Source organism: Bubalus kerabau, chromosome 14 (assembly GCF_029407905.1).
Source record: "Bubalus kerabau isolate K-KA32 ecotype Philippines breed swamp buffalo chromosome 14, PCC_UOA_SB_1v2, whole genome shotgun sequence".
In the NCBI taxonomy this organism is placed as follows: Eukaryota; Metazoa; Chordata; class Mammalia; order Artiodactyla; family Bovidae; genus Bubalus; species Bubalus kerabau.
In genome coordinates, this window is record NC_073637.1 from 33424894 (window position 1) to 33447766 (window position 22873).

Below are 22873 nucleotides of genomic sequence, written 5' to 3' on the forward strand. Positions count from 1 at the left end.
GCCAGAGACAGGGAGGAAATATTTGCAGAAGACACGTCTAATAAAGGACTCCTATCCCAAGTACACCAGGAACTCTTAAAACAGTTAAGACAATGGCCCTGTTAAAAGATGGGCAAAAGATCCAGACACTTCACCACAGATAGGATGGCAAGTAAGTGTATGAAAAGGTGCCCCATGTCCATCATTGTCATTAGGGAAACACAGATCATGTGTCATCAGGGAAACTCAGATCAACACGAGACACCACCACATAGCTATAGAATGACCCAGATTTGGAACACGGACACTGCCAAAGGCTGGCAGAATATGGAGCCATAGGAACGCTAACTCATTGCTGGTGGGAATGGAAATCAGTACCATCACTTTGGAAGACAGTTTGGTGGTTTCTTACAGAAGTAAACATACCCTTACCATATGATCCAGCATTCACACTCCTTGGTATTTACCCAAAGGAGTTGAGACTTATGTTCACACAGAAACCTGCACACAGATGTTTTTAGCAGTTTATCCATAATTGCTAAGATGTGGAAGCAACCAAGTTGTCTCTGAGTAGATGAATGGATATACAGTGATAGATCCGGACAGTGCAGTATTATTTGGTGCTAAAAAGCATTGAACTACAAAGCCAGGAAGAGAAATGGAGGAACCTTGAATGTTTGTAAGGGAAAGGAGTCAATCTGAATAATCTACATATTGTATGGTTCTAACTATGACTTTCTGGAAAAGGTAAAACTATGGAGGCAGTTAAAAAATCAGTGGTTGCCACAAGGTTACAGCAGGGGGAGGAATGAAGGGTGGAGCTCTCCTGATACTGGAATGGTGGATATGTTAAAAGCCAGGGGATGTACAACCCCAGGAATGAACCCTAATTATGGACTTTCAGCAAAAATGATGTGTCAGTGTAGGTTCATTGGTTTTAACAAATGTGCCATTTTGTGGGGGCTGCTGATACATGGGTAAGCTCTGAATATGTGGTGGCAGGGGGTTTAGTAGGAATTCTCCGTGCCTTTCACTCAGTTTTACAAAAACTTGTAAACAAAGCTTTTAAAAAAAGAGCAAGTGAGTTACTGGTGGGGTATAATAAAGAAGTCAGAAAACTATATTTTTGGAGTTTTAGAAAATCCCACATCTCATTCAATAGAATACAGTTATTGCTGCTTTAAAGAAAAACTATGCATTAAATTTCAGGAATTTGAATATCAATTATATATTAAATGATAGTATTTTATCAATGTTACATTTCCTGAATGTGGTACTGAGACTGTGGCTGTACAGTCTGTGGCCCTTGTTCTTAGATGGCCTCTGCTAAAGCATTTAGGGACGAAGTATCATGATGTCTTCAGCTTAGTATTTTTGATATTCTGCAAAAAATAAATAAGCCCCCACAAAATATTACATTGTACAATTCCATATGGAATCTTAGGAACAGTACATCTCCAAACTGAAGGCAGATCAGTGTTCACATGGGCTTGGCAGGTGAAGTGGGGAAGAGTGATTTTGTGATCAAAATGTTCTAGAGTATAGTTTTCGTGCAGTTCTTTAAAAATCACTGTATGTTTATTGTGGGCAGATTTTATCATATGTAAATAATATCTTAATAAAACTATTAAAAGACAGTCTTGGATTAGCTCTGAACGGAGATGTGAAAGGTGGACGTTCACAGCTTCTCCCCGTGTTCTCTAGGTGCGCATGGCGAGACGTACTCGGCCATTGAGGATGGGGGCTTCCTGCTGCTGTCTCCGCTGCCCTCCGCCAGAGAGCGCAGAAGGAACAAACTGAAAGGATTGGACTTTGTATGTATGAAATGTCCTTTTGTTTTTTCAAGTTTAGGAAGGAGAGGTCTGGGCTGATTGGCTAAACTGGTGTGGTCCAGTAAAGAAAGAGAACATGCTCTCGATTCAGCTGGACATGGGTCTGAACAGAGAGGCTCTGCCACCAAATGCTGGACGACTGTGAGCAGGTTACTAGGACACAAAGGTCCTCTGAGTCATAACATATCATTGATTCCTTGTTATTGCCAAGTGATATTTCATTGTAAGGATATTCCACGTTATTTTTTTTTCCAATTGTTTGATAGACGTTTGGGTTGTTCCACTTTTTCTGTTATCAATACAGCAGCTTTTAACATTAGCATATAGATGTTATGTTTTCTTTTCCTGTAACATCTTGAGGAACTACCAGACTGTTTTCCAAAGTGCCTGCTCCACTTTACATTCCCACCCACAGTCTGTGAAGGTTCCAGTTTCTGTACACCCTGGCCAACATTTGTTAGTGAGTGTAAAGTATTATCTCGTTGTGGATTTGATTTTGTATTTTTCTGACAAAATGATACTGAGCATCCTTTCTTGTGCTTCATAGCTATTTGGAGATCTTCTCTGGAGATAGGTCTATTCAAATCCTTGGCCCTTTTTCTAATTGGGTCATCTTTTCATTGTTGAGTTCTAAGCTCTTTATAGATTATGGATACAAGTCCCATATTAGATGTGTGACTTAACAGATACTTTCTTGATGGTGTCCATTGAAGCCCAGAAGCTTTTGGTCTTGACAGAGGTAGAGCTTACCAATCTTATTTTTGCTTGTGCTTTTGCTGTCGTATCTAAGAAACCATTGCCTAACCCATGATCATGAATGTTATTTGTTTTCTTCTAAGAGTTTTAGCTCTTAAATTTAGGTCGGTGAATCCACTTTGAGCTAATTTTTGCAAACGTAAGGGTCCAAATTCGTTATTTACATGTAGATATTGTTATTTTGGTACCATTTGTTGAAAAAAATCCTAGTGAATTTTATTGGTTTTTCTGCCCCTAAGTATAAGGGCTTATTTCTGGACTCTCTATTTCTATTCCATTCATCTATGTCTACCCTTAGGCTAGGACCACCCTGTCTTGATTAGTATAGCTGGACTGATTCTTAGCCCCTGATGTTTCAGTTTTTCCTTTTGTGTTTTCTAATTCCCCACCTTTATCCACTCTGGTAGCATTTATATGTTATCACCAAATGCTTTACCTTCATCTGAGGATAAACACAAGTTAGAATATAAATACTACAGATTTAATTTTGTTCATCACTATACATTTATCAAGCTTAAGAACATGTTTTGATTCACTGATTTATTGTGAACATATTTTATGTTAATGATCATTCCTGAAGTTCTGTTTTCTTAATTACAGGATAACAGTCACCCTGATGTGCCACCAGATGGTGTCTCTTTAAAATCTGTATCCAGTATAAATATTGATCAGCTTAGAATGAGAAATGAAGAACGAATGCGAAGACTGAATGAACTTCAGAATAAACCTATTACTACAGGTAAAAGGCCAAGTATAATAGCCAACAGCAGATTCGGTGAAAACTCAAACCTGCTTCATAAAGTTTTCACTGATGGCTGAGAGAGGAAATGAGTTCTGAAATCCTTTGAGTTGTAGAGCCTAAGGATTAATTTTGCAGTGGATTCTTTCTACCAGAGGGACTACCCCTTTTCAAGTGGAATCTAAACAGATAAGGTTTTTGTGTGTTAAGCATACCCAGACTTTGCTTTCAGCAGGGAAAATGTTGATTTGTACTGATGTCTTGCTTCCCTACTGAAGAAGTTGTTCCGTTGCTCAGTCGTGTCTGACTCTTTGCGACCCTACGGACTGCAGCATGCCAGGCTTCCCTGTCCATCACAAACTCCCAGAGCTTGCTCAAACTCATGTCCATTGAGTCAGTGATGCCATCCAACCATCTCATCCTCTGTCGTCCCATTTTTCTCCTGCCTTCAATCTTTCCCAGCATCAGGGTCTTTTCCAAGGAGTTGCTTCTTCGCATCAGGTGGCCAGAGTACAGGAGGTACAGCTTCAGTCCTTCCAATGAATATTCAGGAATGATTTCCTTTAGGATGGACTGGTTAGATCTCCTTGCTGTCCAAGGGACTCTCAAGAGTCTTCTCTGACACCACAGTTCAAAAGCATCAATTCTTTGGCACTCAGCTTTCTTTGTAGTCCAACTCTCACATCCATACACGACTACTGGAAAAACCATAGCTTTGATTAGACGGTCTTTTGTTGGCAAAATAATGTTGCTGCTTTTTAATATGCTGTCTCGGTTGGTCATAGCTTTCCTTCCAAGGAGCAAGCATGTTTAAATTTCATGGCTGCAGTCACCATCTGCAGTGAGTTTGGAGCCCAAAAAAAGAGAGTCTGTCACTGTTTCCATTGTTTCGCCATCTATTTGCCATGAAATGATGGGACTGGATGCCATGATCTTCGTTTTTTGAATGTTGTATTTTAAGCCAGCTTTTTCACTCTCCTCTCTTACTTTCAGCAAATGGCTCTTTAGTTCCCCTTTGCTTTCTGCCATAAGGGTGGTGTTTCTCCTGGCAATCTTGATTCCAGCTTGTCCTTCATCCAGTCTGACATTTCGCATGATGTACTATGCATGTGTTAAAATAAGCAGGGTGATGATATACAGCCTTGATGTACTCCTTTCCCTATTTGAAACCAGTCTGTTGTTCCATGTCTGGTTCTAACTGTTGCTTCTTGACCTGCATATAGATTTCTCAGGAGGCAGGAAAGGTGGTCTGGTATTCCCGTCTCTTGAAGAATTTTCCATGGTTTATTGTGATCTATACAGTCAAAGGCTTTGGCATAATCAATAAAGCAGATGTTTTTCTGGAATTCTCTTGCTTTTTCTGTGATCCAGTGGATGTTGGCAATTTGATCTTTGGTTCCTCTGCCTTTTCTAAATCCAGCTTGAACATCTGGAAGTTCACAGTTCATGTACTGTTGAAGCCTGGCTTGGAGAATTTTGAGCATTACTTTACTAGTGTGTGAGATGAGTGCAGTTGTGCAATAGTTTGAACATTCTTTGGCATTGACCTTCTTTGGGATGGATGAAAATTGACGTTTTCCAGTCCTCTGCCCACTGCTGAGTTTTCCAAATTTGCTGGCATATTGAGTGCAGCACTTTCACAGCATTGTCTTTTAGGATCTGAAAGAGCTCAACTGGAATTCTATCACCTCCACTAGCTTTGTTTGTAGTGATGCTTCCTAAGGCCCACTTGACTTCGCATTCCAGGATGTCTGGACTGAAGTGACAGGTTATCAGAAGTCAACTTTAAAACCTTGTTCTTTATATAACACATCTTTTATAAATTTGTAGTGGTACAAAGAAATTTTTTTTAACCTTTTTACTTGGCTTTCTGTATGTGGATAAAGCAAAAAAGCTTCTGGATTGTGTTTTCTTTTTAAATGTCAAAATATAGTCTTTTTTTTTTTATCATGCAAGGCATTACCATATCTCACATCTTAGGTGAACAGCGGGTTAAAAGCTTGATCACTGAGCACAGGCAGGCAGGACACTTCCTTAGGCAACTCATGAGCTCCTCTGCCAGCTCTGGGCCACCTTCTTTATGGCACTGCTCTCAGTCTTGAGGATAATAGGATGATACTATAGTAATAAGCCCTATTATTAGCTTTAGCAAATAGCAGAGTGGTCTATTTGAACAATTCACCTTATTCTGTTAAGACTACATTACAATAATTTTCTAATAACTATATTTTTTAAGATTTTTGAAAGATATATTTTAGATCCAACTTTTAATGTTATACTAATTTAAAACTGTAGTCATACCATCTCTATCAAGATATCATGTGTTCTGATTGTAGGAATTTCTTACCAAATACCAGACAACATGGTAGACTGACAAGAGAAGTACTTTTCATGCCATAGCTAGAAAAATGTGGACATAGGAAAGAATGCTTGCTTTCTGGCTAAAAGACATTTTAATCTGTACTGAGAATTACCTATTCCTCAATTTCTTTTAGAACCAGTAAGTTGAATTAATACTGAACAGGGATATACTTAAATTGAGAGAAAATATACCATTTGAAATTATCTTTTTCAGAAGACTTTCAACTTCTAAACTTTTTTAAAAACATGGTCCTTTCAAACAGCTTTTAAGTATGATGTAGATTGATTGCTCGTTGCATTGACTGCACATGTCCGTTTGCTGAACTAATGCTTCACAGACCAGATGTAATTATAAAAGAAACTGACATCACAGGGTAGAGAAGACCGATTTTCCTATTATTATATCTAATGAGAAGTTAAATAGATATAGAAGCTCTGCGTATAACCAATTAAAAGAATGAAAAATGAGAGCTACGTCTTAATGGAATAAGTACAACCTCTTAGATTAGGTAGAAGAATGGAATTAATTTCATCCCTGTCTAATGTTTTCCTAAAATGACCTTATTTCCTTAAAACAGTGTTAGGAGTATTTCCAAAACCTTGCTAAAAAAAGTTTGGTGTGGTATCCTTCAAGGGACACAAAGTAAGCCTGTGGACACTTTTCTAGTCATCTGTTGTCCTTGAATCCCTGTGGGTGCTGGGACCATACAGTCACCTTGCTCAGTTGATCCCATTTTGTTCCTTATGACTGGCCTGTTCCTGGGTTTGCTTTCCCATCTCTCTAAGGAGGGGTGTGGACAAAACAGGACAGTTTAGAACACAATGCTGTGGAGAAATGCAGAGCTTAATGGGTTAGAATACAGGAGGTCTGTTCCCATCACCTACCTACCGCTCCCGTTACCTGAGTCAAGTCTCTCTCGCCTCCTTTAGATGATGAGAGTTCACTGGTTGACCCTGATGACATCATGAGGCACCGGGGTGACGACGGATCAAACTCTGTGGCCACTGAGCCCTGGCTCCGGCCAGGCACCTCAGAAACACTGAAGCGATTCATGGCGGAACAGCTGAGGCAGGAGCAGCAGCAGGGTCCTGGCAAACCAGGCGCTTTCACCTGGCAGGGACTGTCTACTGCACACGGTTAAAATCAGTCTGTACTGGACCCAGTAGTGCCTTTGAAGGTGAAAGGCATGTGAAACCTGAACCTGAATAATATGTGCTACTTTTGGCCTGTACATGGCAGTTACTCATATTCCATCTGTATATAAGGTATATTTTTTCCATGATGATGTATATGATGTATTTATATTATGTACATAAATAAAAAGCCATGGCTATTTATATAATGTAGAATTGTATAGAATTATTTTTGCACAACTTTTGCCATAAACTAGGGTGGTAATGAACTCTCACAATCAACTACCGTATGTGCATTATTTTAAATTCTGCTTGTAAGATAAGGTGAATAAAACAAGTATCTTAACAGTACTGTAAGACTACTCTTTGCTATATGTACATCTGCTATTGTTATCACTATTCAAAATCATTTTTCACTTAGTAAATATACTGGTTATAGCTGTTGCTCTGTAATCAGAATCAGATGTGCTACTTCCATTTCATTTAGAACTACTGACTCAGTATAAATGAGAGAGTTGTTACTATCTCCTGTGAGCCATGCACTTACATGTCACATCTTTCTGCCTCTATTTCTGTGCCAGTGAAGGCAGTAAGTTTGCTCTTTTTATGATGTAATTAATTACTTCTTGATAAAAATAAATTATTTTTATTACCAATGTCAGTTTCTTAATTTAACTGGAATTGAGGTTTCTATATAGAAGTCAAGGAGAGGCAGGAGAACCCAGGGTCGAGGATGGAGACCCCCGCCACATGGCTGAGGACCCTGTGGTGAGTGATCAACCCTCCTAAATGCTAGAGGTGCCTTTAAAAAAGGGAAGACTAATTCAAATCCTTGGAAATATTTCTTGTTCAGATTCTAGTAATGAGAGCCAAGAACACCCCTAGGCACTGATCATATGCTTCTAAGATCAGGTAAGCACACTGTTAAGTGGGAAACTTCTCAGATATTTGGAATTTTAGTTGCATGTAAATGCCCTGCTAATTTTTGTAATCATTTATGAAAGATTTTTCTTCTTATGTCTTCACCTGAGTAAGATTAAAGCCTCTGCTGGAGAAAAGTCCTGATTTTATACCATAAATATTAATAACACACAGCCAGGTCCTCTAAAATACCCTGAGACAGGCCTAGATGGTCACGGGGGCTCCTGGCCCTTGCAGCATCCAGCTGGGCTTGCACAGGGCCAGGTCCTGAGGGTACCAAATGTAGTGCACTTACAAATGCTCTGTTCAGTGACTGCTGGTGACCTGAGAGATGCAAGGGCTAAGACTGAATGCTCACCTGTTTTTTTAACACAACCATCAAAATAGTCTTTACATGTTCTTTTTTCTTTTCAGGTTGTTGTACCACTCGACTGAGGACACACGCCGCCACCCTGCAAGCTGCCTCAAAGGTAATTTTAGCTCTTTCTCTCAGCATTCGTTCACATAGTACTGCCCTATTCTGGGTTCATACATGCACAAAATATTAAACTGAATAGCCTAAAGTTGAGAGAGCAGAATATGGGGGAGGATCAAACGCCAGGAGCTGGTGAGAAAATATCACAACTAATGGACATTGAATTCACATGGAGCTGTGAATGAGAATATCCTTTCCCTAGTTAGGCTTAAAAAAAAAAAAAAAGTCAATGAAACATGGGGCCGTGGATGACATAGGTTTTGATTGCACTGATGAAATAATCCAAAAACTTTATTGACCTATAACCTGATTAGAATATGCCAGATGAGAATCAATATTGTACAGAAAGTTGTACAGAATTTTTACATAGAAAACTTTACATCTGTACCATATACATTTTATCCATCTGAAAAAATTTTCTACATCCACTGTTAATACGGAATGCTTGACAATCTTGTTTTTTTAACCATCAGAGCACAATTCACAGTATGAATACATTTCCAGTAAATCTAACCTCCCCAAACCATGCCAGATTTGTTATTTTAATATATTCAACATTAAATTCTGTACACAGAGTAAAATCTACATCAAGCCCCGCCACCCAAAAGAAAAGAAAAGGAAGTGACAGCAACCAAGATTCATTCTGCAGTGATTCAAGTTTCGGTCCATGAAGGATCATTCTATTTTAATGGCTCATCTTTCAAAGCCCTACGAGAAGTGTATTACAGGTAGTTACATCAGCAGGGGTATGTTCCACCTTTGTTGGTGTTGATCATGACAAGTGTCAGCCACAACAGCTTCTGGGCATGTTAAACCCTCAAAATAACCACCCCGTAAAGAGGGCAAAACCAAATCCCCACAAAATAAAATAGACAAGAAGTTGAACCCAAATGTTTAGTGCATTTGACAAAATATTATAGGTATTTAGCAAATGAATAAGAAAATAAAGAAATAAAACAGTGCAGGAAGAACTCTATATAATGTCTTAAGATTTTTATATTACAGACCTGCATCTCTGTACATTTTTCACAGAAGGATCATTACCAGTATCTCAGATAGCCTGAGTGTGCAAAAATCTTCAGAATAAGAATACCATAGTTGCTAAATAACTTTTACCATGAACAATAATTTCTTCTTCTCCCCCCAACCCCCAATTATAAACATTTTATCCTTCAAAATACAGCTCTCCTGAGTTGTACTTCTTGTAGAAGTTCAAATCTTTACATCTAGAGTTCTTTGGGTAAGTTTCACTTCCATACCTGCCAGAAATATGTAGGGCTCTCCCTGCCACCAAGGACAAGGAAGGACATGTGAGCATACAAGCTGACACTGTGGGAACAGGTTTTTTGCTTGTGAGCCCAACACGACAAACAGAATCCACCAGGTTACAAAAGGGACGGACGGGAGCACTGCAGGTTCGAACTGAAATTCTAAGCTTCTTAGAAGTAACCTTTAGACACAGCAATCCAGAGAAACCATTTTTCAGGTAGGAAACCTCAGCTCCAGGGTCCTTTTAAAGAACGGAGGGATGTAAACGCCAACAAAAATATGAAGTTCCCATCATTGCTTGTTTATTCCAAGTTCCTGTTCAGGTGGTTGTGATATCTGAAAAACTACTCCAATTCTCAGAAAAAATCTTCTAAGAACAGCACGAAGTTCAGGAATCAAGTCAAATTGCATAATTTCACATAAGAGAGGGTAGTAGAATGATGCATGAGCTTTAAACTGGGGGGAAATGAATTCTCTGTTAGTAATGTTCTCATTGCAAACCACAGAACCTCAAAGTGCCTTTAGAAGGAACCCACTTGGGGACACTGCCCTGAGAGTGAAGACAGGAGACGCATCTGCATAAAGCAGAGATTACTGATCATGCACCTGAAAGACTGAGATGTATTTGGAACTTCACTTGATTCACTTAGTTATCTATCCTTATTTTGGAAAACATTTCTCATTGCATTTCCTTGACAAACTTATGACAGACATTTAGTATTTATCATTGTTTTCCCTTGGGTAATAAGCAAAAGAAAGAAGCCAAGCAAGAATCACAGTTTTTGTAAGCTATGGGTTACTGAAACTATTCTGTCTGGTAAATAGAGTTCTCTCTCAAACTTCAAATTCTATCTAATATTGCAATATAAAATATGAGGGCTCCATACATTCTATTATATTTTTGTTGTAGTTTAATCTCTGAATACTAGCTGTCTGCCTGTTTTCTCTCCTTGGCTGTTCTCCCACCTCATAAGGTATGAGGGAGCCATGTGGGACAAGGCAGATGGATTGGGGTTCCTCAGAGTCCACTTGGCTGCTGGTTGCCGGAAGGTACTTCTCCAAGCTCTACCTGGCCCAGGTCAGAGGGGCACACACATGGGCACAGAGCGGCATTACATGGCATCTGTGGGGCCCACAGTGTCAGCCTCCAGATTAGGCATTTTTAAACCTATTTAGAGATCACAGGAACCTGTTTCCATTTATGTGGGCTGTACATTGCTACATTTTTTAATGAGTAAAATGTGTATTTCTGAAAAGTCTAAATGGTATATACAGCTATACATTATACATCTGATCTTTGTTTTCTACTGGTTAAAATTCTTAAATGAGTTTATGGCGCATTCCCACAGAATCAGTCCCTCTGCCAGAGGAACAACGGGAGCCTGCTGCCCAGATGCAACCATGATCGCAGCCACGCCTGGCAGCTGTCTTGGATGTGACAGGAGACTCCAGGGGTCAAGATGGGAGCTGCAGTGGGGGTGGGTGGGGGAACCTAGGCAGCTTGTTGGTATCCTAACGGATTCTGATTCCTCCCCTAGTGCAGCCCTACAGGAGAACAGAGTGGGGTGGGGAGGGCCTGCACCCCCACCTCCCACTCGGGCATGCGTCCCTCAGGCTGGGGATGCTGGTAGACAAGGTGCCTGGTACTCACCCTATTATCGCTGATCTTCAGGACTTTAGTCAGAAATAAGAGCAGTAAGTTAGTCCAGGCTTCCCGATGACTTTCCGACGTTAGAGTAAGAAAGTAACTGAGTGCTTCGCTGCAGACACTGAAATGGAAAAGGTTCCCCATCACGCTTCCTGGTGGTGCACCTGCTGGCCTGACCTCAACGGTGCAGGAACAACTGAGACCAGGAGGACAGTGAACGGTAACTACTGTCAACTGGAGCCTATTGGGCTCCACACTTTCTTCCTTTTGGAAGTTCTCTTATATGCTAGACCGCCGTGGAGGAGCACGAGCACGGGACTGGTGTCGAGACTGGCTGAAACCCGGGTGGCCGTTCCCCTCCTGCACCGAGCCCTCGGTGCTTTGGGGCCTTAACAGCCTCATCAAGAACTGGGGAAACGGCCCAGGTGACTGCCAGAAGTTCTAAAATGAAATTAGTTGGTTTCTGAGAACATCTATTCTCTCAAGAAGACAAAAAAATACAAGGTAAAAGACTGTATTCTTTCTGAAAGGACAAAATCTTAAGTTGTCATGGAGTAAAAATGGAATGCAAACAAAACTAAAAGAGAAACTCCACATACTTTTTCAAACTAAATGTCAGCAGGAATGTTTTCAACTTTCAGAAACAGATCAGTTTCTAAAAATAAATCTATGCCATGAAAAAGAGCCTAAAAATTAAGACAAAGAACTTCCTCCTTTGTCCTGTAACAGCAAAAATAAGACAATTTGCTTATATCTCAACAACTCTGCGGAAGCACATTTGTCTATAAGACTGCGTTAGCTTTTACAATCTCTTCCGCAGGCCCCAAGTCATCTGCCCAGCTGTAGACTCCCCGGGCATGGCGCGGCCCTCCGCACTGTGTACTGAGCAGCTGCATGGGCCGAAGCCCCAAGTCTTACTTTAAGAGCCTCTGTTGGACCTCCTCCCAGGCGCTGGCCCGGCTCTCGTCCGTGTACATCCGGAAGAGAATGCGCAGCCCGCAGGCCAGGCTGCTCGTCTCCTGCTTCAGAAGGTTGGGCTTGGATTTGCCCTTGAAGCCTGCAGAGGGGAAGTCAGAGTTAACAGGAGGGGAGGCATCTAGTGAAGGAGCACAGCCTGCCTGGAATGCAGAATGGTCAAAGGTCAGCAGCCTGCAGGCCCAGGGAAGTGAGGAGCCCAGTGCCCTTGGCAGGAACGGTCTCAGCTGAACAGTGGCCACAACTTGGGTTGAATAAAAGGGAAAAAGTTAAGTACCGTCTGTTTACAGAAGCGAGGTTGTACAAGAAGGGGGAGAATGAACAGAGCCTGGGTGGGTTTAATGAGGTGGTAAAGAGATACCATGGATGAAATAAAATTCCTAAGTGTACAGCACCCAGCACTGTCAGAGGACTGCCGTTCAAGAACAGCAGCTTCCTTCTTTTTTATGCATATTCTTCAGCCTCTCCTTTCAGCACTGTTCTGCACCTAATTGGCCCCAAGTAACTATTTCTTTAAAAAATAACGCTGTCAGTAAAATTGTTAAAAAGCTTGCTTCTTACTTAAATTTTCCAACTTGTTCAAAAACAAATCTCCCTCCCACTTCAAAACCCTGACTTATGTTCTGGCCACGCCCTGGGAAGCAGGCACTCAATACAGATGCCTTCATGCCTGGGACCCTCTCAGCTCTAGTAAGCAGACGGTATGGATAGGAAGGCCCAGGCTGAGCACATAAAGTGAAAAACAACGTGAAAGCCAGTCAGCTGACAGTGTGATTAAACGTGGGAGGCTCATCCACCCAGGCAGTTACTCGGCATTTTGTAGGCCGGAGAAAGACCCGTCGGTGGAGTGTTCGCTGACGGCTGGTGGGACTCAGCGTTCGTGCTGTGAGTCCCCTTGTGTGACCCCGCTGCTACCCCGCTAAGGGCGCGGCCCGCCCAGCACGGCTTACCTGCCTTCCACAGAGCCGTCCTCTGTTCGTTGTTGGAGTTGAAAGCTTTTGCAAATCTGTGCGACTCTAACAAGCAGTCCAGGAGCTTGAAGAGTTGTTGTGATGTTAAAAAGCGATACATTCCTTGGTCTTGAGTGTCCACTCGAACATCAAAGTCCACAGCGTCTCTCTTTGGAAAACAAACCACCACAGCACAGGCACCCACAGCCACAGTTAGAACCAAAGACCACTTCTATGAGCAAGCCATAGAACTTAATCTGTCTCAACAGTAAAAGACCACCTTCTCTTATTAAATCTCCAGAATCTTCATTCCTTGCACCCTTCTTACTGAGCACTACCCCCAGTGTCTCTGGCTCCCTGCCCACAACTCTTGACCCCAAAGCTCTGCCCCAGGAGACCCTCAGCCTCCGCCCCCTTCACGTTCCTCGCCCTGCTTAGGTCCTCACTTCTGTTAACCAGTTTGAGGCTGTGGACTGTAATCATATATATCCTTGTGCATAACCCACCCCTCACCCCTTTAGTAACTGGCTGGCAAACCCCCTACCCCGCAATGGATGAAGAATCACTTGCCCTAGTGGAGCTGACTGCAGCCTTTTCAGCACAGCTTCCTCACGGAGCTGCAAGGCAGCACTGGCTCGTGGCCCCTCCTGCCTCCCTGGTTCTTGCCCCCAAGCTCGTCACCCGTGGCTCAATCCCGAACCCCCTCCCCGCTGTGCCCACACTCAACCGCGGCCGTGTCCTCAGTCCCATGGTCTGGGCTGACAGCCGTGGGGCAATGGCCCCCAAATGGCCCCTCTCGCTAGGCCTCTGCCCGGAAGCCCAGACAGCAGAGCTGACCCCCGCACCCGCTCACCTGCGCCGCGGCTAAGTTTTCCGCGTCCTCCTTCCTACTTGTGGCGGGGAAGAACACGATGTTGTCGATAGTCTGGATGAGTTCCAGCTGCACAACACATTTAATCAACAGGGCGGCAAACAATTTTTGTTCTGGAAATTCTGTGAGGAAACCCACCCCAATGCACATGCAAACAAAAATTATTTTGAATCCTTTATAATTTCTGTGACATTACAATGCTAAGGAAACATTAACATGTATGAAGGTAACTTGCACACATCACACTGAAGGACAGCCTGCTTCTGCGCATGAGCACTCAGTAAAAGCTGCATTTCATCAGTATTTAGAAGAGCCTTAGAAAATTCACTTCTTCAGTAAACAAAAATATTCAAAATAACAGAACAGTGAATACATTCAAGAAGGTGCCAGGACAAATTTTAAAGAAATATTTAGGTTATTCCTTAATAAAAATGTATCAAATGGATTAAAAGCTACAGTTTCAATAGCATTTGCTACAAACCCAAGTTTGACCTTTGACTAGAGGTAATATAAAAAACTGAACATAAAAAAGCCAGAAGAAAACAACAGGAGCTAGATCTGTGAGGCAGGGAGCGAGGGGCTCAGGACTGTGACCAACTGGAAGACACGGAGGGTCAACCAGAGCACCTGCTTTATTTGGATCCAGGCTGGTGGCTGCGTCTAAAATGGCCTCCTTTTTCTAAAGCACAGCGAGCCCAGCAGTCCACGCAGAGTCATGCCTAGTGCAGGACTAGGAGCAACCGCCCTGGAGGTGACCGGTGCTCAGACACGGCCTGGGGTGGAACACGGCTGCCTTCCTCTGGCCTGAACCACTGCTTGGAAGGGCCGTTTCTGTAAGGACACACAGACTCATGGAAGGAAGGACTTTCCACCTACATGGGGTCAGGTGAGCGGATGCAGAAACACAAGGTTAGGAAAGACAATTCAACTACTGAGATGCTCAAGAGCCAGCAGCACTGACCCAGCCAAGGTCAGTTCTCCGGGAAGCTTTCCAGGAGCTGGATGATCGTCCCTGCTTGGGTGGAGTCGGGGGGGCCCGTACACTGGCCTCAGGACATCAGCTCCAGCACTGGACGCCTTGACAACCCTTCAAATTTTCTCTACTTTGCTTTTATCACAAACTCCCTTTTCTGGCACCAATTTCTAGAATTTAGTTTTTTTGGTTTTGGCCACACCTTGCAGCTTGCAGGGTCTTAGTTCCCTGAACCTGAGCCATGGCAGTGAGAGCCCCGAGTCCTCACCACTTGGACCCACCAGGGAATCCCCCAATTTCCGGAAGTTAAATTCAGGTTTTAGGAATTTGGGGAAGACAGCCAAACAACTTGCTTAAATTTATTCTCTATTAGGTCATGACGGCTCCTTTCCAGATAGTTTTCAGAAATGTTGCTGTACTGAATCTTCAGTTCTTAGTATTAGGTCTCAAGTCAAAAAATGTAAAAAACCAAAGACACCCCCCAAGTCCAAGTTGTCCCTTCCTAGCCCTCCCTCATCCAAGTCATTACTACACTCCCAGGTTTCTGGGGCAGGACACGCAGGTCACACCCCAGACTCGGGGAGACTGAGGCTGAGGAGACGTGTTCTCACCAGCCACCACGTCTGCGTGGGCATTCAGAACCGTCGCGGGTGAGGAGTTGCACTTGGCCTGCACCAGCAGGGACCAGCAGTGTGTCTGAGGGACAATGTCTATCTGAACAAGTCGCTTCACAAGGGCTACAGGGTCATGTTAGGGACCATTTCACTGGGGCAGCACCAGCTTCTGAGAGTGAAGGAGGAGCGAAGCAGCTGCAATCTGCACTCCTCTGAGCCACGTCCTCGGGCACTGCCGCCGTCTCCTGCACGGAGGACTCTTGGGGGACACAGGAGCTCTTCCTAAAGGGCTCTGGGGGACACGGGAGCTCTTCCTAAAGGACTGCGAGGGGGTGGCAGGAGGAAAGAAACGTGAGCCCTTGGATCAGAGGGGCAGGGGGCAGCACTCTCCACTCCAGTTCAAGGCCTGTGCCCAGATCAGCTCAGTGAAAACTTACAACTATGTCTTTCCCTTCCAAGGTCAAGTCCTGGGGCTGAGAGCAAAGCCACCATGTACTGTGGCATTTTCCAGGGTAGACAAGCTGGTACAGATTCTAACAGCTGTGCTCCAGAAAACAGGAATGAAAAACGAAAATGGACAACTCACCACCACCTATCTCCCTTCTAAGAAGCGAGACACAGTAACTGAAGCCAGAGGCTCCTTCCCAGGAGGTACAAAATCTGTCTTCCCTCAACAAGAAGTATAAATACTGAGGGTTAATAAAAATACCCTGAAAACAATAAACTGAAAATGGATCAATTCCCTAAATCTAAGAGCTGTAAGTATACAATTCTTGGAAGGCAACACTAGGGAAAATCTCCCTGACCTTAGTGGGCTGCAGTTGGTTCCTAACCATGACACCAGAAGCGTGATCAACAGCAAGACAAACTGAACTTCAGCAAAAGAAGAACTTTCATGCAATCAGAGCATATCATCAGAAGTGAAAAGATGACCTACAGAATGGGAGAAAATAAACCCTCGCAAATCATTATGTGATATAGGGATAGTATCCAGAGTATGTAAGAAACTCCTACAACTCAACACCAGCCAACCCAATTAAAAATTAGCAAAGGACACGAATAAGTATTTCTCCAAAAATGATTACAAATGGCCAAAAAGCACATGAAAAAATACTCAACATCAATCAATCAGGAAATGTAGAGTAAAACCACAATGAGACAACATTTTATACCCACTAGGATGGCTATTATTAAGGAGAGAAAAAGAAGACTGAAATGTTTGTGAGCATGTGGAAAAAATGGAATTTCTGGTGGGAATATAAAATTGTGCAGCCACTGTGGAATACATTTCCCGTTTTCCTCCAGGAAGGAAGCTGTCTTTTCTCAGTGTTGTTAACTTTTGTTCAGTAAATTAAACTGAACCAATTTAGTGAAAAACAAGGGAGTCCTCCTCCTTTGTAAAAAGAACTAAAGGTGAGGGAGGTGCAGAGGAGCACTGGGGTTGGGGGGCAGCAGAGTGCTCCTTGGACGCCCTGGCTGCTATCTCCCCTCTTGCTGAGGACAGAGGAAGACCTGTTAGGCTCCTCTTCTGCAGGAAGAATCCCCACATGCTTGTAACAAACATCAGCTGAGAGCGCTGTAGGAAAAAAATGAGCCTTGCAGGTGTCAGCAGAGTCCTGACCACCCCCAAGACAGCCTCTATCAGGGATGTCCAAGCTGCGGCAAACTCAGTAATAAAGTGACCACATAACCAACTACAGTATGTGTGTGTGAATAAAAGCAAAACTTTCATTTATAAAGTCTTGCATACACAAAATACACAATTGATTGAGAGAAATAACTCACTTGCTGTGGGTTTAATTTTGCTGATTTCTTCATTCACAGTAGAGACAGAAGCCAACGGAGCTTGCTGTCTATTATCTGCAGATCTTGGTTGAATAGAATCATGAATATCTACAGATTTCTGCGATATTGTATCCTAATAAAAAAAATTCATTTTAAGTACAACAAATAAAGCTTAATGATGAAAACAGTTTCTATTACATTGTCTTTAAAAACATAATTTACATTGTGTGCCTATGAAAATGACAGGGCACACACTGCAATAATGGACATAATGGGAAAGTATTTAATATCACTACACACATATAAGAGCCGGTAATCTTTTAAAGAAAAGCTTACTTTCTGACCCTCACTGAGATCAGGCCTGACAGCACCCAAGGGCAACAGATAAAAATGCTAAGCTTCACTGTGTGGCAAAGCTTGTCAGCAATATCCATGAACTGTCATGAAATCCAAGCAGAACGTGTGTAGTGGGTGTGGCCTGTGCACACCTGGTGCAGGCTGAGCCCAGGAAAGCTCTGTGAAGGAAGGGTGTTCTGTCACCCCAGACCCGCATCCAGAAACGTCAGTGAGAAGGTGGCCGACAAGGAGACTGGCCCTGCAGAGAAGCTGACAGGTCCACAAACCACACCAGTGTCCAGTTCCAACTACGTGTAACCTTGGGAAAGTCAGGAATCTAGTTCTTAAGCTGAGGTTTTCTGGTCTGAAAATGAAGACAACACTTTCTTTGCAGGTCGTGGAGGATTTGCTAGTAAATGCAAGGCACTTGCAGTGTCAGATGGTATGTGGTGGCTGACAAGACTACTCTGCCAGCTCCACCTGGTTCCAGCATGAGACTGGAAGCAGAGCCAGGGCAGCTGCAGGTCTCAGACAGACCCAAGGAAAGACTGTGATGATCACTGCCAGCTTCCACAAGTGACCCTTTTTTCTTTCTTTCAGTTTTTGCTTTTGGAATGAGAATCTTTACCCATGCTTGCCCACCGTTGTATTTTGCAAGGGGTCATTTATTTTACAGGTTCACAGATACACAGAAATTTTGCTCCAGAACAGACTATGTACCTGATCTAGATGACTTAGAGGCCAAGATCTGGAACTTCTGATACGATGATATTTACATGAGATTTTGACTTAGTGCTGATACTACAATAAATTGAGACTTTGGGGATGTTGGGACGGGATAAATGTCTTAGCCCAAAAGACAGACATGAATTTTGGGGCACCAGAGGGTAGACTGCAGTGGGCTAAATAGTGGCCCCAAAAAGCTAAGTCCAAGTCCTAACCTTTGGTACTTATGAAGGCTACATGGAAATAGGGTCTTCAGAATTAAGGAACTTTGAGGTCATTCTGAATTTAGGGTGGACCCTAAATCTAATGACTAGTGTCCTTAAAAGAGAGATCTGATACACAGATCTGACTTTACACAGCTATGTAAAGATGGAGGCTGTGAATGGAGTGATGTGTGTACAAGCCAAGGAACAGCGGGGGTTGTCAGCAGCCAGTAGAAGCTAGAGGCAGCAAACCCGGGGGAGGAGTATGGCCCTGCTGATGCCTTCAGTTTGGACCTCTGGCCCCCAGAACTGTGAGCGAATAAACTGCTGCTGCTTTAAGCTGCTAAGTTTATTAGTAATTTGTGACCACACGCCCAGGAAACAAATATCCAGGGTGAGGGTCTGCTGGAATTCTTTATACTGCTTTTCCAACTTTTCTCTACGGTAAAATTTTTATCAAAATTTGATGTTTAAACAATATCCAATAACATCTGCAGCTTGGCATGTACACCCTTATGTAAACTGGTATCATGCAGGCACTTGAGAAATCATTTGAATCTTCGTCTCAGAACCATCTATATTTTACACCATCTTTCTAAAGGAGCTGGGCCCCTATTAAAGGATCTGCCCCATGGTAAAATTTCTTATCATGAATAGTCCAATGATTTAAACTAGGATTGATTTATTTAAACTTACCAACTGGTTTTCACTCACAGGAGATGGGGTTGGGGGAGCAGTTTCTCCAGAAATGGGACGCCAGGTCAAGAGCCTTTGAAATACCAAAACCATACCAATCACTGAGAGTGTGAGACATGCCACAGCCAACACACTTTGAAATAAAATAAGCTGGGGAAGTTCAAGCTGTCCTACAAATGATTTGGGTGCCATCAACCGTCAGGCAGCAGGGCTATGTCTTAGTTTCCCGTAAAAACTCACCTACGAGTCAATTCCAAACTTAACCCTCAGAATAGGATAACAAATAACTACGAAATGCAGTAGTTTAAAGTGTTTACAAAAAAAAAAAAGTGTTTACAAATCAAGTTTTCTTAGACTATTCACAGTAAATAAAATAAATGCTGAGATTTTTTAAAAATTCAGAACCACTGCTTGGTTTAATCTGCATGAATAAAATCTCATAAAAGCACTTCATTGTGACCCAAATTTAGATGATGAGACTAAAGGTTCTGGTTTATAAAACAACTGATGTATTTGTTACGGTTTATAGGAGTTTGGTCTGTAATAAACACAAATTCATAGAACACTGAGATATCTGACAAAGCATTTGTTATGAGAAATCACTAGTTACTATCAAGTCTTTTATGTCCTTCATTCAATACAAAGTGGTATAAAATCTTACGCGTGTGGGATTGTGGTTTTGAAGATGTCCAGTGTGCAGTTGCACGTTTTATCCCAGATTTCTAGTGTAAATTTTTCACCATTCAGAATAACAACATTCTCTAAGCAGTTTGTACCAGATCGTGCCAACTGCTCATTGTCTGGAAAAGAAAAGAGCAATTCATTTGTGTATCACCAGGGTCACATTTAACACTGTGTTATTTACTGGGACAGACCTACCTTGCTGCACACACCAGTAGAGCTGGGCAAAAATGTCATCCAAAAGGACATCACTGAGCACTTCTAAGTACTGGGTGAACACGTCACAGATCGCATAGAGTGCATGATTGCATGTTGTCGTCATCCATTCGGCTTTCTACAAGGGAGACAGTAATCACACAGAGGTCAGGCCACTCATTAGTTTCTAGAAGTTACAAAGAAAATGTTTGCATATTTAAAAAAGACTGTCCATGTTCCTTTCAGAGTGCTTAACTCCCTCTAGAATATACTCACCTCAACTTCATATCTGATACCTATTTCTCATTATCTCATAAATCTATGCATAGAATAACTATTTTCTGCACTGTTTTGATTATAAAAAACCATCACTGCATTGTCCTGTTATTAGTGTGTGCTACTGAAAAGTCATAGCATTAACTGCAACAGTTGGTCTTGCTCCAGAATATGACAGAACATGGGAAAAAAATAAGAGGAAGGAAATGATGAGAATTTTCCAAGTGGGGTTAGCATAGGTTTAAAATAAAACTGGTGTAAGTAATTTATTTTTCTCAAATGGACTAATCTGATTCATTCATTCATGGTTTTATGCCTCTGCATAAACATATGTCTACTTAATAACATGTTTTAAGTAAGAGCCTACCGGTAGATCTAAAGTAAAATCTTCTGCAGGTCAGAGAGGCCCCCAAATTTGCATTTAACACACTATATGGAACAAAACGCAAAGACCTGATGTTCTCTCCCCACAAACACTGAAACACATTCTGTAACTGGTTTGTAGTAAAAGACCTAATTAAACTTAAGAGCTTTTGCACAGCAAAGGAATCAAACAAACAAACAAACAAAAAAACACCCTCAGAATGAGAGAAAATATTTGCAAAGGAAGCAACTGACAATGGACTGGTGGTGGTTCAGTAGCTAAGTCATGTCCGACTCTTGTGACCCCATGGACTGTAGCCCTCCAGGCTCCTCTGTCCATGGGATTTTCCAGGCAAGAATACTGGAGTGGATTGCCATTTCCTTCTCCAGGGGATCTTCCCGACCCAGGAATTGAACCCAGGTCTTTTGCATTGCAGGCAGATTCTTTACCAACTGAGCTATAAGGGAAGCCTGACAAGGGATTAATCTCCAAAATATACGAACAGCTCACGCAGCTCAATATCAAAAAACAAATTAAAAAATGGACAGAAGATCTAAAGAGACATTTCTCCAAAGAAGACATACAGATGGCCAAAAAGCACATTAAAAAATTCTCAACATCATTAGTTATCAGAGAAATGCAAATCAAAACTATCATGAAGTATCACTTCAAACCGGTCAGAATGGCCATCATCAAAAAAATCTACAAATTACAAACGCGGAGAAGGCGTGGAGAAAAGGAGATTCTCTTACATAGTTGGTGGGAATGTAAATTGGTGCAGCCACTATGGAGAAGAGTATGGAGGTTCCTTAAAAACTAAAAATAGAGCTACGGTTACCAGAGGACCCAGCAATCCCATTCCTGGGCATATATCTGGAAAAAAACATGATCCAAAAGGATACATGTACCCTGATATTCACTGCAGCACTGTTTACAATAGCCAGGACAAGGAAGCAACCTAGATGTCCATCAACAGGGGAGTGGATAAAGACAATGTGGTGCATATGTATATCAGCCATAAAAAGGAATGAAATAATGTCATCTGCAGGAACATGGAAGGACCTGGAGACTGTTGTATTGAGAGAAGTCAGAGAAAGACAAATACCATATGGTATCACTTACATGTGGAATCTAAAAAAAAAGGGTACAAGTGAACTTATCTACAAAAACAGATACAGAGGTATAGATGCAGGAAACAAACTTATGGTTACCAGGGAGTTGGGGGCGAGTGGGGAGAGGGATAAACTGGGAGATTGGGATTGACATATATATATACTATTATGTATGAAGTAGATAACTAATGAGAATCTGAACATTAGTTACTGAACATTACAGGAACTCTACTTAATACTCCGTAATGGTCTATATGGGAAAGGAATCACTATGAGTGAGCACACGTATAAATGAATCACTGCTGTAAAGCAGAAACCAACACAATACTGTAAATCAACCATACTCCAAAAATTAAAACAATTAAAAGACATTGAAATAAATAAAACTTACCATGTAGTCTTTATTCAATTTAGAATAATAAGTCATCATGAATACTAAGTAGAACTACTGATGTTTTAGCTGTGACAGTATTAAAATGAGGAAAAGATACTGAAAGTTCAACAAAAATACCGAAAACCTTAACTCACTTCTATTGTCAAAGCTGCATTGTTTTGATGACAGAAAACATGCTACAAAGATATACTACTATATCATAATGCCTTAAAGAAGAAATCTCTAGGATTTTTTTTCTGTTCACTGTGCTTAATCTGAAATACTAAAATGTATTAGGAAAAAAAGAACCTTTTGACTTGAAAATCTCTTACCTCTGTCTGCTGTTCTGGTAATTTCATGTTGTCAAAGATTCTGAAAACAATTCTAAATAAATCCTGCCACCAGTGTTTTTCATAAGTGTAACCGTAAGTTTTCATTATTTCAAACATTACTGTTAAACCCCTAAAATGAAAAAATATAATTAGAAAAGCTAGCATACTACATCAGTATCTCCTTCCTAAAATAGATTTTTTTAAGTTAGTTCACAACGTTACTGAAAGCTAAGTTTAAAACAATTGATACTAAACTTTTAAGAAATTTAGGTTGTAAACAGGTTTTTTTTTTTGGAT

The 22873-nt window shown here is 41.8% G+C and overlaps 2 protein-coding genes across 22 annotated transcripts in view; one reads left to right on the top strand and one right to left on the bottom strand.

The window, feature by feature from the left end:
- Nucleotides 1-7457, top strand: part of CSPP1 (centrosome and spindle pole associated protein 1) — a 110113-nt gene extending 102656 nt beyond the window's left edge. For all 18 annotated transcript variants that reach the window (XM_055546178.1, XM_055546172.1, XM_055546183.1 and 15 more), the window contains 3 exons: nucleotides 1684-1793; nucleotides 3168-3306; nucleotides 6598-7457. In XM_055546178.1, the coding sequence (XP_055402153.1) occupies nucleotides 1684-1793; nucleotides 3168-3306; nucleotides 6598-6809 (461 nt within the window). In that variant the 3' untranslated portion in view covers nucleotides 6810-7457. The remainder of the gene's footprint in view (nucleotides 1-1683; nucleotides 1794-3167; nucleotides 3307-6597) is intronic.
- A 1000-nt stretch (nucleotides 7458-8457) lies between these two features.
- Nucleotides 8458-22873, bottom strand: part of ARFGEF1 (ADP ribosylation factor guanine nucleotide exchange factor 1) — a 162239-nt gene continuing 147823 nt past the window's right edge. For 2 of the 4 annotated variants that reach the window (XM_055546164.1, XM_055546163.1), the window contains 10 exons: nucleotides 22577-22706; nucleotides 20123-20258; nucleotides 19905-20043; nucleotides 19244-19316; nucleotides 17283-17415; nucleotides 13893-14032; nucleotides 13040-13208; nucleotides 12033-12171; nucleotides 11118-11235; nucleotides 8458-9922 (listed from right to left, as the gene is read on the bottom strand). In XM_055546164.1, the coding sequence (XP_055402139.1) occupies nucleotides 9758-9922; nucleotides 11118-11235; nucleotides 12033-12171; nucleotides 13040-13208; nucleotides 13893-14032; nucleotides 17283-17415; nucleotides 19244-19316; nucleotides 19905-20043; nucleotides 20123-20258; nucleotides 22577-22706 (1342 nt within the window). In that variant the 3' untranslated portion in view covers nucleotides 8458-9757. Of the gene's footprint in view, nucleotides 9923-11117; nucleotides 11236-12032; nucleotides 12172-13039; nucleotides 13209-13892; nucleotides 14033-14092; nucleotides 15820-17282; nucleotides 17416-19243; nucleotides 19317-19904; nucleotides 20044-20122; nucleotides 20259-22576; nucleotides 22707-22873 lie in introns of those variants that run through there. The other 2 variants (XM_055546165.1, XM_055546166.1) reach the window with 2 other exon arrangements.